The sequence below is a fragment of the Dasypus novemcinctus genome, chromosome 3, assembly GCF_030445035.2.
Source record: "Dasypus novemcinctus isolate mDasNov1 chromosome 3, mDasNov1.1.hap2, whole genome shotgun sequence".
NCBI lineage: Eukaryota > Metazoa > Chordata > Mammalia > Cingulata > Dasypodidae > Dasypus > Dasypus novemcinctus.
Genome location: NC_080675.1, coordinates 171,680,010 through 171,706,618, shown reverse-complemented (window position 1 = coordinate 171,706,618; position 26,609 = coordinate 171,680,010). Strand labels below are relative to the sequence as shown.

At 51.4% G+C, this 26,609-nt stretch overlaps 3 protein-coding genes across 7 annotated transcripts; 1 reads left to right on the top strand and 2 right to left on the bottom strand.

Moving 5' to 3' along the window:
* Nucleotides 1–127: 127 nt before the first annotated feature.
* On the bottom strand, nt 128–11,537 carry TTLL13 (tubulin tyrosine ligase like 13). 4 transcript variants are annotated; one of them, XM_058294699.2, is made up of 15 exons: nt 11,344–11,537; nt 10,596–10,866; nt 9,758–9,798; nt 8,911–9,029; nt 7,482–7,612; nt 7,048–7,204; nt 6,571–6,714; nt 6,125–6,210; nt 5,592–5,823; nt 4,998–5,182; nt 3,564–3,749; nt 3,082–3,259; nt 2,174–2,353; nt 1,274–1,592; nt 128–913 (listed from the first exon to the last, which is right to left on the bottom strand). In XM_058294699.2, exons 2-15 carry the CDS (start codon nt 10,856–10,858, stop codon nt 657–659), a joined length of 2,478 nt encoding a protein of 825 aa, XP_058150682.1. In that variant the 5' UTR covers nt 10,859–10,866; nt 11,344–11,537; the 3' UTR covers nt 128–656. The 4 variants fall into 4 exon arrangements, with proteins under 4 accessions (XP_058150682.1, XP_058150683.1, XP_012384603.1 ...); XM_058294700.2 differs by having other exon boundaries at nt 10,596–10,680; XM_012529149.3 differs by lacking the exon at nt 11,344–11,537 and having other exon boundaries at nt 10,596–11,332.
* Nucleotides 11,538–13,507: 1,970 nt separating this feature from the next.
* GDPGP1 (GDP-D-glucose phosphorylase 1) lies at nt 13,508–22,689 on the bottom strand. Of its 2 annotated transcripts, XR_009185220.2 has the most exons (3): nt 22,412–22,689; nt 14,254–15,547; nt 13,508–14,161 (listed from the first exon to the last, which is right to left on the bottom strand). XR_009185220.2 is itself a non-coding variant. In XM_058294698.2 (2 exons), the coding sequence occupies exon 2, from the start codon at nt 15,536–15,538 to the stop codon at nt 14,381–14,383; it is 1,158 nt and encodes a 385-aa protein (XP_058150681.1). In that variant the 5' UTR covers nt 15,539–15,547; nt 22,412–22,689; the 3' UTR covers nt 14,202–14,380. The 2 variants fall into 2 exon arrangements, 1 of the variants encoding a protein (XP_058150681.1); XM_058294698.2 differs by lacking the exon at nt 13,508–14,161 and having other exon boundaries at nt 14,202–15,547.
* Nucleotides 22,690–22,916: 227 nt separating this feature from the next.
* On the top strand, nt 22,917–26,528 carry CIB1 (calcium and integrin binding 1). The gene is made up of 7 exons (XM_004468895.5): nt 22,917–23,074; nt 23,162–23,196; nt 24,664–24,772; nt 25,422–25,572; nt 25,716–25,834; nt 25,916–26,004; nt 26,271–26,528. The coding sequence occupies exons 1-7, from the start codon at nt 23,024–23,026 to the stop codon at nt 26,290–26,292; spliced, it is 576 nt and encodes a 191-aa protein (XP_004468952.1). The 5' UTR covers nt 22,917–23,023; the 3' UTR covers nt 26,293–26,528.
* The last annotated feature ends 81 nt before the right edge of the window (nt 26,529–26,609 follow it).

Genomic DNA, 26,609 nt, shown 5'->3' with positions numbered 1-26,609 from the left:
GCTGGTTTCTGGAGTCGCCGCGAGCGCCGGATTATCTGCGCTGGAACAGTTTCTGCGGCCCACACTTCACAGCGCTGGGTGGGGAGAGGGCTTCTCTGAAATGCGCGGGCCGGAATAAGGTACAGGATTAAGCTAGAAAACGGAAGAGAACTTTAATAAAAAGACGGGTTCAATTGCTATGAGCCGCCCTTTCGCCTCAGCGGCCGCCCAGGCTGACCTGTCTCCGTTACAGGGGCGGGCAAGGGCGACCCCTCGGCGGTCTCCTCCAGACCGCGATAGTCCCGTGCCTTGAGCACCCGGCTCTGGAAAGGGACTCCTTGTCGCCGGGATGAGCTCCAGCCCCGGTCTCCGATCAGGCTTCAGACCCCTCACCTCGCGGTAAGCCCGAGTTAAGTCTTGAAGGGCCGAGAAGAGTACACGGCCGGTCCCGGCTTCTCATCATCTTTTAGTCTTTACCAATCCCCAGATAATCATAGGGTGTTGAGGAATTCTTGTGTCTTTGTGTTCTTGCCTTATACTAACAGGGTTCCCGGCCAGGGCTTCTCAGACTGGAGCTTGGTGGCAGTGTTTCATTTAGCAAAGATGGAAGGCCCTGGCCGTTTGCAGCCTGAGGGGTTTCAACAGGAGAGGTTGAGTGCTGGGGCCCCTTCCTCCTTTTACCTGTGGTGGCTGATGTTGAGGAGCGTGCTGGAACGTAGGAGCAGAGGTGCAGAGGCAGGGCAGAGGGTGAGGTCCCGGGCCTTGGCTGCTCTGTGCTCAGAGTTGACCATGGAGGGCAAGGTGCAGCCAGTCCATGAGCCGCTTTCCAATCTTTCTGGCTGCAGAAGATAGCCCTGATTTGGGGTTAAAGAGGGTGGCACTGATCCAGCCAGGGTTCGGTTTATGGCTTCTAGTCTTCTCCTGGCTTGGCCTTCTGTAGTGGAAACATGGGTGTCCCTGAGTTGGTACTCACAGATTTGCCTCACCTCTTCCCCAAGTCTGGCCTCACTAATAGCACTGGCTTTGCTTCCCTCCAGCATCTTTACCACATTGTACTGTGATTGGCGGGTTTATTTGTCCATTTCCCTGTTAGGTTTGTTGTGTGCTGGGACTGTTTCTCCCGCTTCTGTCACCAGGGTCGAGGACATAGGAGGCAAGTAAATGGGTCTGCTACCTCCTCTCTTTCCACACTTCTGGACATGTCACACTATCTTTTGGGAGTGTGCTGGCTGCAATATTTGTTACTGGGGATTTATACAGGTCAAAGTGACCAAAGCTGGCTTGGTATACTTACGGCTAGTGAACCTGAATCTGGCACTGGAAAAATAGCACCTCCCAGATTTCTTCATTGACAGCGAACAGGGGCCATTGAGTGATGAATCTCCTATCCAGTTGAAGTTCTTGGGCTGTAGGTGGCACCCGGAATGATGTGGAATTGCGACATTCATGCTTGGCAGTGGCTCTAAGATCCTGGGACTAAGTTCGTAGGGCTGAACTGGATGCAGGAAAGTAGGCTGGCCCTGCTCTGTGGTGGCCCCTCTCAGGAGCACCAATGGGACCAGACTCACAGATTGCATTTCTTGACTTCCCAGCCCGTCCTGTTGAAATCTAGGCTAGAGGAGAAGAGCAGTCCCTTACCATATTTCTTGTGAGGCTGGACGGAGTGTTGGAAGAAATAGGTAATTAAAAAATCTCTTCTAGGCTGTAGCTGTTATTTAACCCAGTTACTCCTTTGAGGCTCAACAAGAACAGAGTACCCCAAACAGTATTAGTTTAGGGATTAGTGAATGCTGCAGCTGTTTTGTTGGCCCAAGACTGTTTGCTTGTCTCCCATTAGAGCAGGACACTGGCAGTGGTAGGTAGAGATTACACAGAAGCCACTGTGTAATGGTGGCCTTATTATTTGTCAGTCATGAGTTTTGGGTTATTCTGAGACAGGAATATAGAGAGCAAGTCTCTTACAAGTGAGAAGGTTGGGAGCTGCACTTTGCTGGATGTCATTACCAAAAACAAGAGCACTTGGGATCAGATGCAAACAGAACCAACAGACCCGCTCCCAAGGCCCAGCATAAACTACTTTCCCGGGTTCCACTGCCAGATACCATCACATTAGCCTCCTGTGCTGTGACCACCACCATGTGCCGGTATCACAGCTTGTTCCCTTGTTTTGTGGAGGCTGTGTAAGGATCCTCACCCGACACTCTTGGAGTTTTTGCTGGCCCCGGTGGTTGGGGTGCAGCAGGCCAGTGAGTTGCTCTACAATGCCCAGGCTGCGGATAAGATTCTCCCTTTGCAGCAGGGCCTTCATCCGCTCCAGCTCCTCCTCTTCCACAATATCTTGAGGGTGCATGGTGTCCAGGTGTACTGGTAGCAGCTACAAGGTACATGAGAAATAAATGCAAGATCTCCAAGAATGAGCCAAGGATGGCTGCAGGACTTCTACCCACTCTACCTCCATCCGCTCCCTGACCCTAGTGTGAGGCTCCACATCATCCATTCTCTGCTCCTTTTGACCCTTTGTTAGCCATTCACTCACCTCCTCTTCTACACGGTCAGATTCAATCTGCTGATTAAGAACTCCTCTCTTGGGAATTGGACTTGGCTCAAATGATAGAGTGTCTGCCTACCATATGGGAGGTCCAGGGTTCAAACTCAGGGCCTCCTGACCCGTGTGATGAGCTGGCCCATGCGCAGTGCTGATGCGCGCAAGGAGTGCCATGCAGGGGTGTCCCCCACGTAGGGAAGCCCTGCACGCAAGGAGTGCGCCCTGTAAGAGCCACCCTGTGTGAAAAAATGCAGCCTGCCCAGGAGTGGCACGCACACATGGAGAGCTGATGCAGCAAGATAATGCAACAAAAAGAGACACAGATTCCAAGTGCTGCGGACAAGAATACAAGTGGACACAGAAGAATACACAGCGAATGGACACAGAAAGAGCAGACAATGGCGGGGGGGTGAGGGAAGAGAAAAAAATAAAAAATATATCTTAAAAAAAAAAACAACTCCACTCTCTTGTGCAAGGGAAGGAAGGGATAGCAGAGATTCCCTTCCCTGGTCCCAACCCATTTTCTTGCAGGAAGGTAAGAGCCGCAAAGCTGACACCTCTTTCGCAGGATGGTTCCTGTAAGCCAAGTGGGTGGAAAGGCCCCGGGGCACTGCCCTGCATCGGCTCTTCTCCCCAGCTGATTCACCCTGGTTCTGGTCCTTGTTTTCCTTTCGCTTCTTATTGCCTGAGGCCTCTTGCTGTTCCTGCTTAAGGCGGATCTCTTCCAGTTGCTGCCTGGCAAGACACAGCAGCTTCAGACACTGGAGAAATTGTGTTGGGGAGAAGGGGGTTTAGGGAAAATGGGGAAAGAGGAGGAAATTATGATCTGTTCTTGGAGCCCATGGGAGAGGAATAAGGGAAACCTACTAAGCTGAAAGAGTCATTAAGAATTTCAGAATTTATAACTCCAGTCCTCTTTCCTCAAGTGTCTTGCTTCCTCTCCACCCTGCTGGGGAGCAAGTCAGCTTCAGGATTCACCCCCACCCAAGTGTCCAGAGAGAATACAGGGTTTCCCAGCCCAGGTCCTGGCACTGAGTACCTGGCACACTCCTCTCTGGCCTTGGAAGCGGCAGTCTCCTGGAAGAGGGAGCCATTGTGCTTGAAGAAGGGTGTGTACTTCTCCATATCAGGGCCCGGATAGATGCGCCGGTATCCCCCCAAATGGGAATCCTCATATCGTTCCTGGTCCCGCATTGCTGCATGGGACGACTCAATTTGTTCTCGCCTGTAGAACCAAGCTCAGGGTGAGTCAGAGGAGGATGTGAGACTTCAGTAGGGAAAGGAAGGCTGGATGAGGCCTGGAGAAGCTCCTGCCAGGCCTCCACCCACCTGGTAAAAGCTGCCAAGCCCATCTTTGGCCAGCCCACTGTGTGTATAGCTATGAGAAGAGGGTTCCCTCCCAGAAATAGGATTTTCACCTTCAGTGCAGAGAGTCCTTTAATAAGTTAGCACTCCAGGTTATCACACTCTTTTAGGTTTCTGATTATGAGTAGCCCATACTATATTCATTACAAAAAACTTAAAAGAGTGAAAAGAACATAAAAATCTCCCCTAATCTCAGTACATAAATACCATATTAGTTATGCGCATGGGCTCCAGGTCCCTAGGGCAGGACCTCCTGAGCTGAAATCGGCTTTGCCTCTTCCTTCCTCCCTCCATGAAAATGGGATCACATAACAGCATTTTTAAACGACTGCCTAGTATCCTAGTGTATCATTGTATTTTTGTTTCTTTAGTTCAGTAGTTTTCAGCTTTTTTTAATCCCCTGTTGAAAGACATTATTCATGACACTCATGTGAATGCCCAGGGTATTTAAAATTATACTTCACTCCCATTCATTCCACACACATCTGAGTGTCAACTGTATGCCAGGCCCTAAGGCTATTATAGTGATTCAAATACACACTGTCCCTGCATATAAGAATGCAAGTGGGATGTTGTTATAGGCATAGTCCTAAATCTACTCTAATTATTTTTTTTTTACCATGTTTGTAACCCATGTCAATGAAAACAATAATCAATGCCTGACTTAATCTATTTTTGTACAAATCAAACCACACATGAAAATAGTTCTAAAATATATTGCCAAACAGGGTGCAGAACAATGTGTAAATTATGCAACTGTCTGGGGGCAGGGGCAGGCAAAGGGAGAAAAATCGTTTTTATAAATAGGTGTATATATGTGAATTAGATGTTTCTGAAAGTATGTATATAACACTGGGAACACTGATTGGTTCCAGGGAGAAAAAAACAGGTGGCTGAGGAGAGGGGTGGAAGAGTACGTATTCCCTGTATCTTTTGATTTTGAACCATGGGAATGTATTATGTGTACAAAAAAGATACAAAACCCAGCTTTTTAAACAGCCAATCAGATCCAGCCCTTCTCCTCCACCAGAGAACTTTTACTCTCAGGAGAGTAATAATGAAAAAGACAGAGTTACACAACTAAACACACGTCAGACGCCAGGAGCACCTGGCTTCTCGTGGCTGTTGGTGGCACTGGAATAGCCTCTCCTTTACTCGCCGCTTGTCTTCCTCGATCACCTTCCTTTTGTCACAGCCCCGGAGGTTGACAAGGGTCATGGCATCACAAAGAAGCGCATCCTTCACTTCGCGATCGAGGCGTGAGTCCGTGGTGAAGCTTGGAGAGTGGTTTACCTGCCAGGAGGAGTCATTACCCACTCCCTGCCTAGACCACCTGAGCAGGCCTAACTGGAGAATCAAGAAGAGATGCTCTAAGGCCCACCAGTGCACAGGCTGGTGAGGGCAAATTAGACAGCCTGCCGCTGCAGAGAGAGCGTCCTAAAAGACAACACTTACATTAGGAACACTCAGGATCCAACACCTGTATTCCTGTGGTAAAGCCCCGAGACCACCAAGATTTGACTCAGCAGGTCAAAAGCATAGACATCTTGTTCCTTTTGCTGGTCAGCCCCCAAGCCCACCCACCCCAGGGCTCCCACGCCCCATTGTTTATTCCACCACCCAAGCGCACTCCTATCCTGGGTGTCCTGCTCAGGGAGGCCTCCAGGCCTTGGTTTTGCAAAACCCAGGAGATAAGCCTCACCTCCAGTAGCCAGGGCTTCAGCTTGTGGTCCAGCAAGATGTCAAAACCAAGGATCTCAAAACAGGCACATGTACCTCCACTTAGATATTGGGGGAAACAGGTTCGGTAGTTGTGGCGAAGAACAGAATGGGCTGAGATGATGGTTTTGATGATGATGTCCTCGATGTTCCCCCACAGATTTCGGGGGTCGTAGCTATGCTCTCGCAGCCAGGCATTGAGTGTCGACAGCTTCCTGTGAGGCCCAGTGCTCAGACAAAGACCAATTTCTATGCCAGCGGGGCCTGCTAAAGGCAGGAGGCTCCCTAACACTAATCCTAATTCTGGGCCTCAGGCCCTTGTGCTTCCAAGGACTACTAGCAGCTTGGAGCAGAGTTTACTCATCAGGGTGGGATGTGGGAGTGTATTTGAAGGTCAGGCACAGGACAAGGGTCTGTAAAGGGTGAGTTCCCCTGGGCAACCAGCCTCAACAGCCAGCTCATGGGCTTGCTGAGAATGTGGGGCCAAAGGACAGAGGAAGCAAGAGTAGGGAGTACCTCTTACTGCCCACAGCATCATCGCGGACAAAATTCTCATTGTGTTTGTTGATCGCATAGTTGGTCAGGTGCATGCACACGTCCTCCTGAGAAGAGAGTGGCCCTGCAGCCTCAGACTGCTTCCATGCACACTGCTCCCCAGCCCTTAGTTGCCCTTTCATTACCCTTCCCTCCCCAGGATTGCTTGTCTCCAGTCCCTCTCGGTCCCTCTCGGCCGTGAAATAACTGGAGAAGAGGATGTGCGGGGTTTCTCCAGGTGATGACCTTTCCTCATTCACCACCCACCACGTGCTCTCCTCACTGCCGGGTGCTCAGGCTTTCTCACTGGCTTCTTTCCTCATCCACAGGTGACAGTGACCAGCCTCTCTATAGAACCTTAGCTCTCGTGGCAATGGGAGAGAAGAGGGTGTCACCCTGCCCCCAGGGCCGCCGGCTGGCCTGCTTACCAGATTACTATGACTGGGCTCCACATAAGGCATGGTGGCAAAGCGAGCAAGGCCCTCCTCATACATGAAGATCCGAAGAGGGTCACAGGACGTGAGCAGGACATAGATTCGCATGTCAAACTTGAAGCCATCAATGAGGAAGGGCTGGGACCACACAAATCCATAGGGAGTAATAGTATTAACACACTTGAAGTGCTTACTGTGTGCCATGCACTGTTGTAGTGCTTTAAATATATAATAATTCTTAATTTTCACAATAACTGTATAAAGTAGTTACAATTATTCCAATGCAACAAATGAGGGAACTGAGGCACAAGAAGGGGAAGAAGCTTGCCCAAGGTCACGAATCTAGGAAGTGAGAAAGCTGAGATTCAAATTCAGGTGGGCTGGCTCTGAGGTTTGCAAGAAGGGGAGGGGTCTAAAGCCAGCTTCCTCCTTGGCTTTGGGAGAGACCTGATGTCCCGAGGCACCCTTCACCTTGGAGATGTATTGCTGGCAGATCATATGCTCTCCTGGCTTGATGTCCCGAGGATTTCGGGTGATGAAGATGCCACGTCCCTGACAGCCGCTGTCTGGCTTGCAGATGTAAGTGCGTGTTTTTCTCTGACGACCATAGGACTGGAAGTCCCCATAGCTATGTGCAGAGAAGGGCTGGTCAGTATGTTTCTGTGCATCATGGTTGTCCCAGGGCCCTATGGAGTTCCTCCTGCTATCTATTCTTTGCTCTTCCTGGAGCACTTGATCTCAGACCCACTTTTCATTGAGCAGGTGATACTCTTGTTCCACTTCGTTCCCTCTGAGACATTCCTAGATCACAAGGCCAGAGTCTGGAGAAAATTCATGTAGCTATCTTTCTCTTGAACCCCGCCCCGGGCCCAAGTATCTTCACACCTGGAGCCCGGCTCACTCACTCTGCAGGGAGGCACCAGGTGCGGGGGAAGATGTTGTACTCAGTGGGATAGAGTTTCTGCATGCGGTTGAGGTTCCGAGCCAGCAGATCTTTGCGGCAGATTTCTGTCATGCCAGGGAAGTGGTTGATTTTCTGAAACAGAGCCAGTTGGTTTTTCTACTCCCCAGAGTTAGTAGCAATTCCTGGAGCCTGGGCATCCATCCCACGATGTGGAGGAAGATTGGGAGGGTTAAGGTCAAAGCCACAATGGTGGTAAGCACTGGACGCCAAGGGTGAGATGGGGGATTCCCTAAAGCAGGTGAGAACCCCCTCCTTGTCCTCTACCCAGCACATACATGCACTGAGGGTAGGTGAAAGGCACCGAGAAGGGGTGTATGCTAGCCAGGACTGTGCCTTCTAGCACTTTATAGCACCACCTCATAGCACCCCTGTGCCCATGAGGTAACTAGTGTGTGAGAGCATGAAGCAGGTAATGAGAGACCATTTCCCAAAAGATTCAAAAGAGAAAAGGAAACACAGAACCCATGCCAGGGAATGCACTGCTCTAGCACCTGCAGAGGGCATGGCATTCCTGTGGCAGCCTGCTCATGCAGCTCACTGGGAGGCATGTGATAAGGAGGTGCTCTCTCATGGGCTCTCTGCACGCTATCGTGTGAACTTGGCAGTTTTGAACCTCAGTTTCCTCTTCTGTAGCAAAGAGCTATCTGCCACTCAGGATTGCTTTTGAGGGTTTAATGAGGTAAGAGCATAAAAGCACCTAAGTGTCTCAGGAAGATACTCCATAAATGCTGTTATTTACTGTTATTCTTATCTTACACCTGCTCCCTGCATGCCCCTTCTTTGAAGCCTCTTGGAAATCTCTAGCACCTGCTTTCTCTCTCAGGCTCCTTTCCCAAGACTAGTAAAGGAACAGGTTACAATCTCAACTCCCTTTCTGGCCTCCCCCAAAGGAAGCCTATGGGCCATTTTCAACTATCTTATTGCTGGTCACCACAAAGACCCAATTAGAGGATAATAAAATAACATGAGGAAGCTCTAGTCTTCTTGTGGACCCTGGTCCTTATTTCCTGACTTGCTGCCAGGCAGGACCCCAAATGTCTCTTGATGTGGAATGCTGGCCAAGCGTAGAAGGCTAGATCACTGAGCTAGCCCTGCTGTTAGTGGCCCACTTGCCTTGGAGGGGCCCACTGGGTACAGATGCTTCCAGGCAAAGAGCAAGTAATGAGATAGGGTCTGCCCACCAGACACTTCCTTCAGGTAACAGAAGCTCCTGAGACCCAAGAGGAAAGGATTTCCATTGGAGCAGAAGACCGTGGGCTCTCCCACTCTGCACAGAGTTGCAAAGGGGTGCTGAGGGGCAGCCTTGGCGTCTGGGCAGGAGAGCTGGAAATGGTCGTTCTGTGCCCTTAGGCCCTTTAGGATCCTGGTACCTGAAACCTCTTCATTTCCATGACTCGTTCCAGTGAGACTGAGCAGTCCGTCCAGTACACAGTCCACTCCTCATCCTCTCCCACCTCCTTCAGGCCACACATTTGGGCTGCCCGGCGCACTGTAGAGACAGGGAGGTCAGTGGACCAGCCTGGACAGCAGCAGCAAGCCCTGGAACTGCAGCTGGGTCAGGTAAGGAACAGACCTGAGGGAGGGCAGGCTGAGGAGGAGGCAGTTCTTACCTCAGCTCTGCAGTTAATTCCAAGTTCACGAGGCTGTTGGGGCCCTTCCAAAATCTGTGGCAGAGAAAACTAGAGCCTGGCTCTTGGCTCTCTCAGCTCTGGTTTTCTCCCTATCTCTCAATCAGAACTGTTTCTGGCCTGCAGAACTGCCCCTAGGGAAGGCTCACACTCTGCATGGCCCTTTACAGAGTTGCCAGTAGAGGTAAGAGAAGAGGAAGGAGATGGCTGAGTTAGTGGTGATTAAAAAAAAAAAAAAACTGCAGAGGCCCCTCAAAGCTTCCTTGAAAAAAACTTAACCTGGTCTCACCTCATCTCTGGTAAAATATGGGAAGGGTGGGGCACAGTGACTCCCGGCTTAATTTTTTTATTCTTATTAGCTAACTGTGGTGACTCCCTATCTACCACTGAGACTAACTGGAACAGTGATGTCTCAGTTGCCAGTAGGTGATCCAGCGGACACCCAGGACACTCAGTCAGTACAGGTTATGGGTCCTTGTTTGCTGGACAAGATCCAGGTCTGGGAGCCTGAGTGGGGTGCCATCCTGAGCGAGAGGCGGTGTAGGTGCCCCTTGTGCACGGTGGTGTGGGAGTCGAGCTAAGTGCTTACCACTCTCGTACTTGCAGTTGGTCAGGTTGATGGCCAGGGGTCTGGAATGGAGGAAGAGCAGAAATCAGGCAGAGTGGGAGGGAAGGACAAACTCTGGAGTTGTCTGAGTTGCCAGGCACTCAGATGAAGAGACACCCAGCAAGTTCGATATACCACAATTCATTTTCTCCAGAAGCCACTGAAAAACCAGGTCGATATAAACAGGCTGAAAGAAAATTCCAAACTGAGACAACCCAAACGGTTCTGAATTTTTTGTCGTACCAAAAGGTTAACGAAGGTCTCACAGTCCCTGCCTTCTTTTGTAGGCTAAAGAGAGGATCTTGACTCTAGCAATGGAAAAAATTCTATCACTGATGTGGAGACAGTGGCCACGGGAGTTGCTAAGGGCAGGGAGAGGAAAGAAGAGTTATGATATGGGGGCGGGACTTGGAGTTATCCTGGATAGTATTGCAGGGAAAGATGCTGGACATTATATATCCTGCCATAACCCACTGAATGGACTGGGGGAGAGTGTAAACTACAATGTAAACTATAATCCATGCTGCGTAGCAGTGCTGCAAAATGTGTGCACCAAATGCTATCAATGTGTCACACTGATGAAAGAGGTTGTTGATGTGGGAGGAGTAGGGGGGTGGGGGGTGGGGTATATGGGAACCTCATATTTTTTAATGTAACATTTTGTGTGATCTATATATCTTTTAAAAAGAAAAGAATTAAAAAAAAAAACACCTAAAATAAAATAAAGGGAGGATCTTGGACACCAGGCGCCTCAACTGCTGAAAAGAGGTCAAGGCACCGCTCTGGAGCAAGACAGGTGAGGGGTCCAGGGAATGGTTACCTGCGTTTCCGCCTTCTCTTTCTCCTCCCAACTTCTAAGTCCTCTGCGTCAGTTGGGGCGATGATTTTCTTTGGAATTTTCTTGGCTACAATGAATAAGGGAACCCCATTCCCAAATGCCTTATAGTCAGCCTTTGAGACTGCCTCCTGAGAAGGATTAGTAGAAGGGATGGCAGCTTCCTCTTTAGCACACTCCCCCTCAGATTCCTCCTCCTCAACATAGTCTTCTTCTGATTCACTGGTTTTACAGGTACTCGGCTCCATCTTAGATTCTGAGGGAGAGTGGGTGGGAGTGAAATGTGTATCAGAGTTCCCTCGAGGGCTGGGGGAGGTCTGCAGGAATCCTCTCAACCTTCATGGTGTTACAAGGGAATATTGCCGCCCCGTGGGAAAAGAACAATCCCACTGCAGAATGGGATGTTTCCAAACAGAGGGATTGTGGGATGCCTGTCTGAGATGTGGATTTCAAATCAGGAGCCCCATCAAACCAGGATCACTCCATACGACACATTGGGGTGCATGCAGGAGCTGGGTGGGGCTGGCAGGGACCAAGACTTTGGTTGCTAAAAGGAAAGTGGAAGGGCTGGGAGCCTTTTCACAGAGCTGAAGGCCAAAGGTCCCCTAAGCCGGCCCTTTCCCTGTCCCAGGACTCAATTTCTCCACGTGTACACACTGGGGCAAGGCACCCGATGGTTAAGACCCCTTGGGCTCTGACAGCAGAGTGGGAGCTCAAGGTGGACACTGCCCACCGGAGGTTCCGAGGAGAGCGGAGGGACTACTGGGTCCGCCCCTAGCGGCCTGGGGCTGGGCTCATCTCGTCGCTCGTGTCCACCCTTCGCCAGCTACTGCTCCTTCCCAGGCGTCGCTAGGCGTCCGGGACCGCCTCCTAACGCCACAGTACGCGCTGTCCCCGCCAATCACCAGGGGGAGCCCGCTCCCCCCAGGACTCGCTCCTAGCTTGGAGACCGCGGCGGCGGCGGCGCCTCCTTAACCAAGCCGGCAGCCGCCGCCGCCGCCGTCGCCATGGACACGAGAGCGGCCCCCATTGGGGAAGCGTTCTGGGGGAGGGGCCTCCCCGAACCACACCCACTCAGGCGTCCGCGGTGGCCATCTTGGGCGGGGCCCGAAAACATTCGCTTCCCCCGGTTGGCCTTGCCAGAGCAAACCAGGTCGGCCCTCGGGGCGGGAGTCCTCCACTGTCCACACGGTGCATGGTGGGACTAGTAGTCCTTCTGCGCTGACGCCCGTTCCACCCCACCCCCCACGCTTCCTTGACCCACGGGCAACGCCCAGAATTCGGCCACATCTGTGTCCGGAACAAATATCTGATTGCCTTTCAATTTTTCTATAACCGTGCGTTGAGCACAGTCTGCACTCGCAATTAGAACGCGTGTGTCTCAGGCGTTCACCCTGGTGGGCTAAGACATTCCTTAATTACTACTATCTACTCTTCCTGATACCCATCCACTTGCCTGACTTCTCTTCTTCACCTTCACCATACTCAGCGCAACTTGTCACCTTAAGCTTATCCTGTGTGGCCAAGTTCGGAGAGCATTTTAAAAATTTCCCTCCTTTAAACAAAAAGGATATGTCCTAATCCATAGCCTTTTTGAACTTCCTTCAGCGTATTATACTCAAATTTTCATTCTTTCAGCAAATATTTAGTGTTCCAGGCCATCATTTCTTGCCTGAATTGCCACCATTCAGCAGCCTCTTAATTGGACCCTCAATTCTATTTTTCCTTTCTTGATCCATCTATCCACCCTCCACCCATTGCAACTTGAGTACTCTTCCTAAAATGCAAATCTGTTTTTCCCAAACTTAAAACTCTTCAAGGTTTCCCATTAGATCAAGTCCTAAACCTCTTAGCATATGAGGCCCTCTATTAAGAGGTCCATATCCCAATGCAAAGAGAGGTGGAGAGGCCCTGAGTTGGGTCAGCACATCCAACCCTGCTTTGTTATTGTTACTCAATAACAATTGAGAGCCCCAATAACAAAGCCAGCTTTGAACACTTAGGCTCCCTAAGTGTTCCATACATAAGCCTAGAAAAAGCTATAGTCCAAATCCCAGTCTTAAAAGATCCATAAAACATCTAAATGGATGAGAAGTACCCCCATGAAGAAAACCCATTTGACTTCTTCCTCTTCAGTTATGGGAAAACTTATTTGGGCCAGGGAAGGCTTTCCTCTTAACGAGTCCTAGGGAGAAACTGAGATGACCCTCTTATTTAGGCTCATCGCTTTGGACACACATGTTGCAATGGTCACCTGCACTCCCTTCAAAAAATAAAGCCATGTTTTTGGAGCTTGTATATAACAAATCCTTCCAGAAGGGACATTAAGCTAAAATGACTGCAACTTGCTAAAAACTTGAGAGTGACAAAAAAATTCTGATAAACTGTTAAGACTGCTTTTCTTATAAAGTGGATTATAGGTGCATACTCTGCCTAATTCCAATGAGGCTTTGTTAACATCTTTGGGATAAAAAAAAATCTCTGATTAAAATTCTACATAAACACTTCATACAGGCGTGGGCACAGAGTGCCAACTACTGGGGGCTTAAGCCAGGGCCAAGGCCCTCACGGTGGGAGGAGAAGAAAGCCTCCTCAGCTGGCAGTACCTACTTCTGGGTCTGCTCATTCAGTTCCCAGAGCCCCCTCTGACCCAAGCCTGTGAGCAGTGATTATCATCAGCCTCCATCTCATTTGATAAATGGGGGTATTAAGAGGCCCTGCACCTTTAAAGTTGTGAAGACTCCCTTGTTTTCACCTGAGATGAGGTGAAGAGCACTCATCTCAGTGTTGGGGGCTGGAGGAAAACTCAAGGTGGTCAGGTAGGTGAAAAATGTGATATAAATAGGGCACCTGGGACAGGACAGGGTAGAATGTGAGGAAGGGACAAAAAAATAAAAAGCAGTGGTGGGCAAAGGGAGAGCAGAGCAAGGGGGGCACACATGCCGGTGGCATGTAATAAACTAGCCCCTTCCTAGGACTTGACATCAAAGGAAGAAAAAAAGTCTGTTCAACACCATATTCTTCAGAGCCAAGAGTATCTAATTCTCACAATGTTATGAGTTGAACTGTGTCCCCCAAAAAGGGGGACTTGGTATTTGTTAGAGCAGTCCTAGGAAACTCTTTTTTTTTTTTTTTTTTTTAAAGATTTATTTTTATTTCTTTAATTCCCCTCCCCTCCCCCGGTTGTCTGTTTTCTGTGTCTTTTTGCTGCGTCTTGTTTCTTGTTTCGCTTCTGTTGTTGTCGTCAGCGGCACGGGAAGTGTGGGCGGCGCCATTCCTGGGCAGGCTGCTCCCTCCTTCGCGCTGGGCGGCTCTCCTTATGGGCGCACTCCTTGCGCGTGGGGCTCCCCTACGCGGGGGACACTCTGCATGGCGCGGCACTCCTTGCGCGCATCAGCACTGCGCATGGGCCAGCTCCACACGGGTCAAGGAGGCCCGGGGATTGAACCACGGGCCTCCCATGTGGTAGACGGACGCCCTAACCACTGGGCCAAAGTCCGTTTCCCCCTAGGGAACTCTTAACACCAGGATTAACATCCTTAGGGTGAGTCCTAGAAGAAAGGTGAGAAGCAGTAAATACATCCATGAGGGTTCATTCATTCCATTTATTCCAAGGTCTCTTTCCAATGAACATACCACTTACCAGTTCTCTCCCTCGCTCTAAGCTGAGACCGATGAGAAGGCACTCGTGAAAATGTCCAGAGGACCATTATGGACAGCTGTCTGGAAAAGGACTGAGATGAGCTAGAAAATAAATACTGCTGCAAGGATTACTGCTCATCCTGGGCCGCCAGAGCCACCAGGGCTGCCTGCACCTCTTCTGCCTGGGCGGGAGGCAGCAGACAGTCCCGAATGAGGGTCAGGGCAGCCGCCTCTGTCAGGGTGCTGAAGTCATGGGACGTTTTCACAGGGAGGTGGCCGGCGAGCTCGCAGAGGGCAACATTGAAAGCCTCGCCTTCCTTGATCCCAAAGCTCGACTTCCGGGCCCAGAGGATGACTCGGACCCCTGTGAGGGCTGAGGAAGGTGCTGCCTTTCCAGGTGGGGCCCCCCGGGTCACAAACAAGTTGTGTGCGATCTCACGGTCGATCAGGTAGTCAGTGGCCCGACATACCCTGGTTATCAAGGATTCCAAGCCAGGCCCTGGACCGCTGGTGTAAAAGAGGAAGCCGGGAGCTGGGAGGGCCCGGAGCAGATGCAGGTGGCCCCCAGGGTCCAGGGGCTCACTTGGGGCCCCCTCCACAGGCAGTCTGTGGGCCAGGTAATAGCCATGCAGGTGCAGGTGATTCACTGAGGCCAAGCCACCCAGGCTGTTGAAGCCGACGCGGAAGCCCGGGTGTGAGCTCAGCAGCACGGCCTCGACTCCCGCCCGCAGCGCACCTGGCAGCAGGCGCTGGGGGAGCCCGTGGCTGGGCTCGGGCACCAGCAGCACGTGTCCCCACTCCAGGGGGCTGACGTTGATCACCACAAGGATGTCCTCTTGCTGGAGGGCGCCAGGGAGACCCGGCTCCCGGTGCAAACGGAAGAGGACTTCTCCTGGCTGGATCTTGTTGAAGTTAAACTGTGCCGGGTCAAAGGCCTGCCTCACGCTCCCGATGTTCTGGGGGCGCCGCCTCTGCACACCTCGCTCCACATTGAGCTGAGCCACGAAGCCCACAGCACCAGGCAGGGTTTGGGTCTGCAGGTCCCCGAGGCGGTAACGGAACAGTCCCAGCTCCATCCGCTGCCTCCAGGCAGAGCAGAGCGCAGAGTCAAAGCGAGACAGTGGCAGGCAGGCCGCCGGGGCGCCCGATGCAGTCCTGGGCCACTGAACCCCTCCTGCCATGAGCTCCTCCTGCCCATAGATGAAGTCAGGAACGCCTCGCCCTTCCCAGTCCTCGTCCGGAGGTAGCAAATAGGGAGCTTCACTTGTGTCATGTGGAATGGCCATGGGGTTGACCTGAAATGATGGTAAGAGGTGAAAACTACACGAGGCTATCCCATTTCTAGAGGTTTTATTTATCTTTTTCTCACATAACCTTAACTTTTTTTTCTGACTACAAAAGTAGTAGATGGCTTTGTTAAAATATTTAGAAAATACAAAGTTCCTTGTAATTCTATCACCTGCAGATAAGCATACGACATTTCTGGTGGCTTAAAAACATATATTGTCTGTTTTCTTTATAAAAATTACATATATATTGATTGAATAAACTTTCTAATGGAGGAAAAAAATAAAGATAAAATACAACCCTTCTTCCAGCACCTGGGGAAAAATCATGATTTACATTTAGTCTCGTTTTCATACATAGAGAAACCTTGATTTTTTTAGCCAATCTTCAATTGTTGTACATATAGGTTGTTGCCAATTCCATACTATTCTACACAACGTTGTGATGAACATTCTGTAAATACACCTTTGCACCCATGTTTTTTTTTTCCTTTAGCCCCCACCTCTCACTGCCTCACAATGGAGCTGGCCTGTACTCCCAGTGCAGGTTCCTGGTCCTGGTTCCAGAGGGAGCAGATGGACCCTTGTGCTCGTCCTGGGAGTATGTGTATTTGGCATCATCTGCCTGCTGGCAGCCTGAAAAACTGAACCTGAACTATGATAGTTCAGTCTTTAGGTAGTCTTAGGCTTGATGCCTCAGGACTTGCCCTGCATAGAGAAGGCAGCTCCCAGAACTCTGCTACAGAATGCTATAGGCGAGCAGTCAAGTCCTGGCTGCCTGGGGCAAGGGACTGCAGGATCTGCAGGACAATGCCTGGGGCCATGAGGAAACTGTTCCTAGGTAGGAAGGGACATTTGCATCCCTTTCCAAGCACATCCTTAAAACAAGAGGCAAGGGCAGAAAGATTGAGAGAGGCCCCTAGGTTTTAGCCTGGAGCTATTCTCTAAACTCATTGTATGCATAAACCCTGCAGGAGAGCACTCACACAGGTCAATCTGCAAAGACTGAGAAAGGTGTTTGCTTTTCTTGTTTTTTTTTTTTTTTAAGTGTGTGAGCTCTGGGCACTCAAGGAAACCTTTGTCGTACACCAGCTGGACACAGGCACGCACAAGAAATAGAAACCTCAAAGGCAAGCAAGTGGGAGGGTGGGGGAGAAGGCGTGGTGAGGGAGGGGGAGGGGTGGCCATGGGCAGGGGGATCCAGGTTATGTTTTAGAGGCCAAACCAAAATATATGTTTTAGGGGGTCCGCTGGCATAATGACTATAGGGACTGAAGGGAAGACAAAGAGAACTCAAGGTGACTAATCTTTAGGAACTAGGCGGACTGTGGTGTGGCATTAAAGATAGGGAAGCCAGGGAGGTGGGATCAGAAGGGCCTAGAGGAGAAGGGAAATCGAGAGTTCAATTTTTTTTTTTTAAAGATTTATTTTTATTTATTTAATTCCCCTCCCCTCCCCCGGTTGTCTGTTTTCTGTGTCTTTTTGCTGCGTCTTCTTTCTTTGTCCGCTTCTATTGTCGTCAGCGGCACGGGAAGTGTGGGCGGCTCCATTCCTGGGCAGGCTGCTCCCTCCTTCGCGCTGGGCGGCTCTCCTTATGGGTGCACTCCTTGCGCGTGGGGCTCCCCTACGCGGGGGACACCCCTGTGTAGCACGGCACTCCTTGCGCGCATCAGCACTGCGCATGGGCCAGCTCCACACGGGTCAAGGAGGCCCGGGGATTGAACCGCGGACCTCCCATGTGGTAGACGGACGCCCTAACCACTGGGCCAAAGTCCGTTTCCCGAGAGTTCAATTTTGATTACTAAATTTGAGATGCTCTGGATATCCAAGAAGAGAGGTGGTGCCGGCAGTTGGATAGTCAAGCCTAGAGATCAAGGGTCAGGTCTGGGCTAGGTACAAATTTGGAAGTCAACAATAATATTTAAAGTCAAGGGCTAGATGAGGTGATTAGGACTCAGGACCAGAAAGGCTAAAAGTATGAGCAAAGATGTGCCAATCAAACAAGCATAAATAGAAAGTAGGTATGGTCATATTAATATTAAAGTCAACTAGAAAACAAAAAAGGATTACCTAGGAATAAAGAGGGCATTTTTTAAAAGTGAAAAAGTTAGTAGAGACCACATAACCGGATTGAACCTTGTGGCAGGTTGAAGTTTTTATGGAGCCCAGAAATCCTGTTCTTAAAGCTAATCCAGTCCTGTGACTGTAAACCTATTGTAGGTGGGACCCCTCCTTTTTTTTTTTTTTTTTTTGAGGTACCAGACTGAGGACTGAACCCAGGACCTCATTAATATGGCCTACGCACAAATTCAAACTTATTCTATAACCAAGTATGCCTGGAAAGCCAATTAAGTGATACAGGCTCTACAGGCTTTGGATATTCAAGGAGGATGCAGATAGTGTATGTTAATTCAAGACCTATCTGATACTCAAACACTTAAAACTCTAAGAAACTAACAAAGAAAGTCCTTTTGCATAAAAGCACCATTTGACTCCCCACTCCTACATCCTCTGTATAAAAGGAACTCAAAAATCCTATTTGGGGCTCGGTTTTTATTAGGGCAGAAGTGTGCTGAGCCCCGCCGGCTGTTAATAAATCTTTCTTCCTTCTCTTCCTTCCTTCTCAGATCCTCACTTCGGGCCTTCAGTACCATGATCACCTGACTTCTCTCTGCTACAACAATATGTGAGAAGCTAGCACTCAACCACTGAGTCACATTGGCTCTGCTGCGTTTGTTTTTCCATTTCTTTTGCTTGTTGTTTGTCTTTGCTTTTTCAGGAGGCACCAGAACTGAATCTGGTTCCCATGTGGGAAGCAGGCACTCAACTGTTTGAGCCACATCCAATCCCCAGTTGGGACCTTTTGATTAAATTACTTCAGATAGGGGCCTCTGATTAGATTGTGTGAATCAGGGTAGGTCTTAATCCTCTTATTTGAGTTCATTATAAACGGAGGAATAAAAAGCTATAGAAATAGGAAAAAAGCTGCAGAGAGGAACACAAGAGCTGAGAGAAGGCTCCAGGAGCCAGAGGCTGAGAGGAAGCCACTTTAGCCAGAAGCTGAAAGCAAAGAGGCAGAGGGAGAGGGGAGAATCGAGAGGGGAGAGGAAAAAGGAAAGAGGGGAAAGGAGAAAGGGGAAAGGGGAGAGGCGAGAAGGGAGAGATGAGCAGATGCTACCACATGCCTGACTGCCCACAGCTGCAGCTTGGGGAGAAAGGCTCTCCTGATGATATCTTGATTTTGATAGTTTCATAATCTCAGAACTGTAAGCTTTTAACCTAATAAATCCCCATTGTAAAAGACAATCCATTTCTGGCATATTGCTCCCAGAAACTTTTAGCAGACTGAAACAAACCTTCCTAGGAAAACTAGGAGAAAGAGTACACGGGTTGCACATCTACCTTGTGCCAGGCAGGGGCTGGGTGCTTTCCAAGTCCACTCGGGTAACTCTCCTAACTGGCCTGTGGGGTGGGTTTCATCATCCCAGGAGAAAGAAGAGAGATTAGGCTTTGGAGGCTGACAAGCTGTTTGAATTCTGGCTCTAAAAGTCACTAGCTGTGGGGCTTTGACACCTTAGAATAAAGTCCAATTATTTACCATGTCTTTGAGGTCTCAGGAGAGGCTTCTCCTCTCATACCACTTGTGGTGGTTTAAGGCTGTTATGTGCTCCAGAAAAACATGTTCTTAAATTTAATACATTCTGATGTATTACATTTCAGCAGCCCAGCAGACTGAAACAGTCATAAAAAGTGAGAAAAGACTGATAGACTTTCACAAACTGGATGAGCCTGAGGAGACATGACAACTCAATGCAACATGGGACCCTTGGCCAGAGCAAAGAACCTCAGTAGAAAAACTGGTGAAATTCAAAGAAAGTCGGTGGTTTGGTTAACAATATTGTGTTGGTTTGAGTCTTTTATGTGGACCCCAGAAAACCATGTTCTTAAATTGAAACTATTGTGAACCTTTGATTAGATTAGATCAGCTCAGAGTCATTTGATTAGACTGCTCCAGTAGAGTGTGACCCAGAGTAGGTCTTAATCCTCTTATTGGCATCCTTTATAAATAGAGGAATAAAGCTGCAGTGACAGAGAGAAGCATCCAGATGTTGATGAACTCAGAAGAGGGAAAAGCCACAGATGGAGCAGCCCACTGCTGAAATAATGAGACCAAAGGTAAGAAAAGAGTGAGTGGACTCTGCCATGTGCCTGATCACCCACAGCTGAGCTCGGGTAGAACGTGATCCCGGATGAGAAGGCAGACACCAACCGAGCTGCCATTGTGTCCTACCACATGGCAGGAGTCCAGGATCCAGCAGCTGACCTTCAGGGAGAGAGTTTCCCTTGATGCCTTGATTTGGACATATTCATAGCCCCAGAACTATAAGCTTTTAATCTAATAAATCCCCATTATAAAAGCCAAAAAAATTTTTTTAAAAATACATTCCTGTGGGTGTGAACCCATTGTAAGTAGGACATTGTCTTTTTTTTTTTTTTTTAGGGGGTACCGGGGATTGAACCCAGGACCTCATACATGTGAAGCAGGTGCTCAACCACTGAGCTACACCTGCTCCCCAAGTAGGCTATTTTGATGAGACTACTTAAAGTGTAACTCACCTCAGGATGGATCTTAATCCTATTACTGGAGTGCTTTATAAGTGGAATGAAATCCAGACAGAGAGAAAAAGCCAGAGGAAGCCAGAAGCTACATCAATGGAACCTGAAGAGATGGGAGAAGCCAGGAGATGCCACCATGTGCCATGGTGACGGAGGAGCCAAGGATCACCAGCCCCTGTCTAGAGTGCCACAGCCTTTGAAGAGAAAGCATCACTTTGATGAGGGCTTGATTTAGACTTTCTTTTAGCTTCAAAACAGTAAGCTAATACATTCCTCTTGTTTAAGTCAACCCCTTTCATGGGATCTGCTAGAGCAGCCAGGAGACTAAAACCCCACTCTTTCTCCTGCCCACTCTGCTCCTCGCTCTTCCTAAGCTTCCTACTAAGCTTCTTCTTGCCCGAGCCTCGGTGCCTTCTGTTGTTTCTGCCTAACATACTCTTTCCCCAGAGTTTCTTCACTTGGCTGGCTCCTTCAGGTCTCAGATAAATGTTACCTCCTCAGAGAAATCTGTGTGATCAATCTATCTAACGTCCCAAGGAAAACAAGAAGAAATAGTATTACTAGCAGCAAAAAAATTGTCTAAGAAAACAAACAAACAAAAAGTGGAATTATCTCACAAATCCAAGAGTTGGTACTCTGGCAAAAATAGAACCAATAAACATTTAAAAAATCAAACCCATGAAATAAAACATTCACAACAAACAGCCTGAGAACTTATTTTTCAAAGCAGAACAGAACCTCAGTTTTATCACTGTATCTTAAAGTTGATCAGGTGCTGGAAGGAACAATATGCTAACCAGATTCACCAGGGACTGCCAAATGATCCCAAATTCCGATTTAATAATTTACAATGAAGAAACGTGCCGCACAGTGCAAAACATTCTTGCTGGCTGGTCAGGACAGACCTTCCTCTGTACAAAAATCTACCAAGGAGCAAAATTACCATCACAAGGCTGTCCTCTGAAAAAGGATTCGAGCCAACTGCGATAGATCCACATCACGGCCGGGAACCAGGCCACAAGGCCAGTTCCCACACGGTCATCAGAAGGATATGGGCTACCCTGCAGTCTGGATCTTTGCCTTGACTGCCCACCACACACCCTCCTCAGTCCCATGACAGCTTTTTTACGCTCTGCCTCCCCTTTGACGAAATGAGGACCACCCTTTTTCTACAGAAAGGGCCTCCTGTCCGAGACAAATAATAGGTTATGTCTCCCTGGAACTAAACGCCCCTTTCACCTTGAGTGGTTTTGGTGTGCCCGGAACTCTGCATCGCCCCACTTTCTTAGAGCGGGCTATTTCTCCAGCAGCACTCACTGTGTGCTGACATAGTTGAGTCTTCCTGGAGTCATTCTCAGCTATCTGCCTTATGAGCAATGCTGGGAACAACCTCGGTCATTCAGCAAACGTTTGCTCAACAACTTATCAGGTCCTGGGAATAATGGTTCTTATAGCTCCTTGTCCGGCTTGCAGGTTACTCGGGGAAAGACATTAATCTAATCATTACGCCAATATATATAAATTGCAAACATGAAACGTGCTGTCAATGAGAAGCACAGGGTACTCTGCAAAGCGTAAATTAGATTCCCAATCTAGTCTAGGGAGTGGGGACAGGCTTCCCTGAGGACAAAATGCTTAAACTTAAGGATGGATACAGGCGGTAAGTATTAAGGAGAGGGGAAAAGGGTCTGGGAAGAAAACGCGTAGGCAAAGGAGAACGAGGTATCGCAAATGCGTGAGGCTTGGAGAAAAGCCAGGAAGAGGAAGAGAGAAGAGCGCCTGGGGGATGTAACACAACCCAGGGGAGAGTGCAGAATTCAGATAACAGAGGGTCAGGATTTGGGTTTTTAACCACTTAATGGTTTTAAACTGAGATCGACAGGTACAGGGTTAGATTTTACAAAGATCATCAAGCAGAATGAATTGGACGAACCAAACATAATTCCACCTGCCACCTCTTCCTCTCCGCACCTTAGCATCCTCGCCTTTGGAGTAGTGCAGGTTCGTTTGTTAAGCCATTCATTCATTATTCATCCGATAAATAATCACTGCGCGCCTCCTCTGGGCCAACCCAAGGGGCAAACAGGTGGGCCTGGGTCCCTACCGCTCGGTAGCTCAAGGCCTGAGGGTAGGGTAGACTCGGAGGAAAGCAGACTGCTGGACTGAGGAGAAGAGTGGGGAGAGCCGTGCCCCGGGGCGACGTCTCTAAACGCCGGGTCGCTCTCTAAATGCCAAGTCTCTGAAGTAGCAACCCACCTTGCAGAGCTGTTGTGAGATCCTATGCACAACCCTTGGCCTTCAGTGGCCTCGTAAACGGCAGCAAAGCGATGGTCCTCCAGGAAGAGGAGGCGAAGGCCCGGCGAGGCGGGCACGGCGGCTCGGCCACTCGGGGAGTCTCGAGGTTTCCCGAGTCCCCTGGCTCCAGGGCCTTCCCAGGTGCCCCCTTACCCGAGCCTGCCCAGGGCCGCCGCCACCCGCGGCAGACCCGGCAGCCGGCCCGCGAGACCCCCTCGGCCGCCGCTACCGGGTCCGCAGCGAGGACGCGGCGCCGGGGCCGCATGCGCAGCACGCACGCACGCGGCGGGGCCGCCCCGCCCACCCTGGAGGCGGGACCGTGCCGCCTGGGCCCCGCCCCGGAGCGTCCGGCCCCGCCCCGGGCCCCGCCTCCGGCCCGCCAGGGACGCCCGGGAGCCGGGAGGCGGCCCCTGAAGCGGCCGCCCGCGCCGGGGCGCTCTCAGGAGGGGCGGGCCCCGGGGCGGAGGCCCCTGGCGCGGTTGCCGCGGGGACGGGGCGGGGACGCGGCCCGAGGGCGGAAGTGAGAAAGTTGCCGGAGTCCCGAGCCGAGTTGGCGGAGCGCGGCGCGCGGCGATGGGGGGCTCGGGCAGTCGCCTGTCTAAGGAGCTGCTGGCTGAGTACCAGGTGCGCGGGGCGGCGGGGGGCGGCGGGGGGCGGCGGGGGCGGCCTCGGCCTGCGGCGGCCGCTGAACCCCATGGCTTTGCTTTCCAGGACCTGACGTTCCTGACCAAGCAGGAGATCCTCCTGTAAGTGCCGCCCCGGACGCGGCGCCCGCCTCGGGGACATAAGGGGACGGCTCGGGGGCGCGGGCTTCCGGGTGGGCGCGCTGGGGCCCGCGAGGGAGGGCGCGGCGCGCGCGGCCGGAACCGGGGCCCCGGGCACGCCCTCCCCCCCCCACCCCCGGGACCCGCCGCGCGTCCTTTGACCCTGCGCGCCACGCGCCGGGCTCCCGGCCTGCCCGGCCCGAAGGGGGCGCCCCGGCTTTCAGCCGCCTTGGGCCGTTGGTGAAACCGAAGAAGCCTGGGGAGAGCCTGGCTCCTTCTCCCCCCAACTTCACCCGAATAGTAGAGTGACCGTTAACGCTTGTTGAGCGCCGGGAAATGCGCCATGGGGTGGCCTGTGTCACCTTAGTCCCCACTGGGGAGGTACTGAGACGTGGAGACAGCGAGAAGTTGGGTAACTGGCGGAAGACTTCACTGAGAAGGGGGTTGGCTTCAGTCTCTAACCCCGTTTTCTAGCCTCGTGTCAGCTTTCATGTGGGCCCGGGCACCTGAGGGATGAGATTCCCGGGGTTCCCTTGGCAGACATACTCCCAGTGGGAAGGAGGTGGTGGGAGGCTGAGGAGGAGATGGTTCAGGGGAGCTGCTGGGAAGAAGGCTTTGAGGTGCCAGGGATCCCTCGAGTGAAAGCGACAGTGAGGTCGGTCTCTGTTCTGCTCTTTTCTGCTGTTATTCTGGGCTACCCCGGGCTGCCTGTCCCTCGGGCATCTCTAGAACCAGTGCCCAGCCCAGCGCCTGGCCAACACAAGGCCCTCTGTAAATAGCCATCTCAAGACTGGCTTCCGTCTTGTACCAAAGATGTGCCCAGCACAGTGCCTGTGCCATCTTCTGCTCTACCAAGCACCTACCAACCAAGCGTCCAGCCTTGCTGGGTTACCCTCAAAAGTTCTGTGTATGTGACTTAGCTCTTTTTTTTTTTTTAAAGATTTATATTTCCCTCCCCCCCCCCCGCCCCCCAGTTGTCTGCTCTCTGTGTCCATTCGGTGTGTGTTCTTCTATGTCTGCTCGAAATCTTGTCAGCGGCACCAGGAATCTGTGTCTCTTTTTTTGTTGTTGTTGTGTCATCTTGTTGCATCAGCCCTCGGTGTGTGCAGCGCCACTCCTGGGCAGGCTGCACTTTTTTCACGCCGGCGTTTCTCCTTATGGGGCATACTCCTTGCACGTGGGGCTCCCCTACGCAGGGCATGGCACTCCTTGCGTGTGTCAGTGCTGCGTGTGGACCAGCTCATCACACGGGTCAAGGAGGCCCCGGGTTTTGAACCCTGGAACTCCCGTGTGGTAGGTGGACGCCCTATCCATAGAGCCACGTCCGCTTCCCTGACCTAGCTCTTGACCTGGTTTATAGTTTGGTAGCGAGGCAAGGCCCGGGGATTGTTACATGCACAGAAAGGCTGTGATTGCTTGAGCTTGCCAACACTCCCCCATCTCTGCCAGAGCCCACAAGCGCTTTTGTGAGCTGCTTCCCCAGGAACATCGGAGCGTGGAGGAGTCACTGCAGGCACGAGTGTCCTTCCAGCAGATCCTCAGTCTTCCAGAGCTCAAGGTGCCGGCCTCCTATCCCCTCCACGCACACCCTCAGTCCCTCTGCTCCACTAATACTTTCCTGCCACTTGCTGCTTGAGATCATTGGTCGCCATTCTGTTTTTTTTTTCTGTTTAGCCCAAACGTCCTGGGGCAAGGGCTTTACCAAATGACCTGGTAGAATTGTTCTCAAACTGGGGTTCTAGGACACATTCTAAGAGGTTCAAAGAAATTTTGTCCTTGAAGTCGAGTCAATTTCCCTGATTAAAGTTTGAGAAATGCTGTCCGGAGGCCGATTGCCACTCCATAGGGCTGCTGTGAAAATTACTATGCGAAGGGCCTGGCCCAGTAACTCTAAGGCAACAGGTATTCAGTTAAACATGTTTTAAAATAACCAGCCCTTGTTCCCTGTGCTCAGGATGCCTCCCTGACCAACACTGCACGTGACCTGCCTTTGGGTTAAACACTCTCGGGAAGCCGTCCCTGTCAGCCAGCTGGGTTGGGTGGCCCTCCTGTGCCCTCCCAGCTCTCCATGCTGGCCAAAGCACTGATCGTTCACGCTCACGGGCTGGGACTGTGACCTGCTCCCCCAGTTCCCAGTAGGGCCTGATGAACGTGTGCCCCAGGCTGCCTCCTGGGCCCCGGGGTTCACAGAAGGCTCCCTCGCCTAGGCCAACCCCTTCAAGGAGCGAATCTGCAGGGTCTTCTCCACGTCCCCAAGCAGAGACAGTCTGAGCTTCGAGGACTTCCTGGACCTCCTCAGTGTGTTCAGTGACACCGCGACCCCGGACATCAAGTCCCACTACGCCTTCCGCATCTTTGGTGAGGCCCGGGGGGCGCTTGGGGGTCGCCACCCTTCCCACACGGGCCCTGTGGGGGACACGGCTGGGCAAGTAGGGGCCATCGCACAGCTTCGGAGCTCACCTCCGCTGTGTGCTTCTTGGCCTCCTGTGCCTGCTCTCTAGACTTCGATGACGACGGAACCTTGAACAGAGAGGACTTGAGCCAGCTGGTGAACTGCCTGACGGGCGAGGGCGAGGACACCCGGCTCAGTACTTCAGAGATGAAGCAGCTCATCGACAACGTGAGCAGCCGGCCCCGGCCGGGCAGAGGGCTGGGTGGGAAGGTGCCGGGCCTGGGCCTGAAGCTGTCCTCTCCCAAGCAGATCCTGGAAGAGTCCGACATTGATAGGGATGGGACCATCAACCTCTCTGAGTTCCAGCATGTCATCTCCCGGTCACCGGACTTCGCCAGGTAGGACGGTGGGCCCCTTTCATCCCTCCGTTTACTGGAGGTCCCCATCTGCTACCTCTGGGTCTAGGACATTGCTGGGGGGTGGAGGCCAAGGAGAGGAAAGCCCCCTGCTTCCTCTGAATGTCTCAGGGTAGCTCTTCTTCCAGAAGATGGTCGAGGAACAAGCCCATTCCAAACAAGGGCCTTCGGGGAGAGGCGGGGACATTTGGGTTGAGTCCCTACCCCCTTTTCCAGCAGAAAACCCAACCCACTCTTCTCCCATTCAGCTCTTTTAAGATTGTCCTGTGACAGGGCCACAGCAGGTGGTCCCAGCACCCTGTCCAGGAACGGTCCCACTGCTGAGCCGTGGCCGAGGTTACGCCTGCCCTGCCAGGGCCGGCCAAGCTGGCCCAGCCTGGAGCTGGCACCGCGCAGTTGTGCCCACGGACAGGGAGGGCCCTCCGTGGCACGGCTCTCCCCTGCTCGCTGCCATTGTCATTGCTGTTTGTTTCTACTAATCAGTAATAAAGGTTGACAAGTTTTGACCTTGTGTGTGACACTGGAAACACTGTTGCTCATCTTGGCAGGGGGTGAGGTGTAAAGGAGCTGGTCCCCACTGCCCCACG

Coding starts and splice junctions, on each gene's coding strand:
- TTLL13 (XM_058294699.2), bottom strand. CDS start 10,858: ATGGAGCCGAGTACCTGTAAAACCAGTGAATCAGAAGAAGACTATGTT. Junction 6,715..7,047: donor GCCAGCAATACATCTCCAAG/GTGAAGGGTGCC, acceptor GTGTGGTCCCAG/CCCTTCCTCATTGATGGCTT. Junction 6,211..6,570: donor AGCCCAGTCATAGTAATCTG/GTAAGCAGGCCA, acceptor CTCTCTTCTCAG/GAGGACGTGTGCATGCACCT.
- GDPGP1 (XM_058294698.2), bottom strand. CDS start 15,538: ATGGCCATTCCACATGACACAAGTGAAGCTCCCTATTTGCTACCTCCG.
- CIB1 (XM_004468895.5), top strand. CDS start 23,024: ATGGGGGGCTCGGGCAGTCGCCTGTCTAAGGAGCTGCTGGCTGAGTAC. Junction 25,835..25,915: donor TGAAGCAGCTCATCGACAAC/GTGAGCAGCCGG, acceptor TCTCCCAAGCAG/ATCCTGGAAGAGTCCGACAT. Junction 26,005..26,270: donor CGGTCACCGGACTTCGCCAG/GTAGGACGGTGG, acceptor TCTCCCATTCAG/CTCTTTTAAGATTGTCCTGT.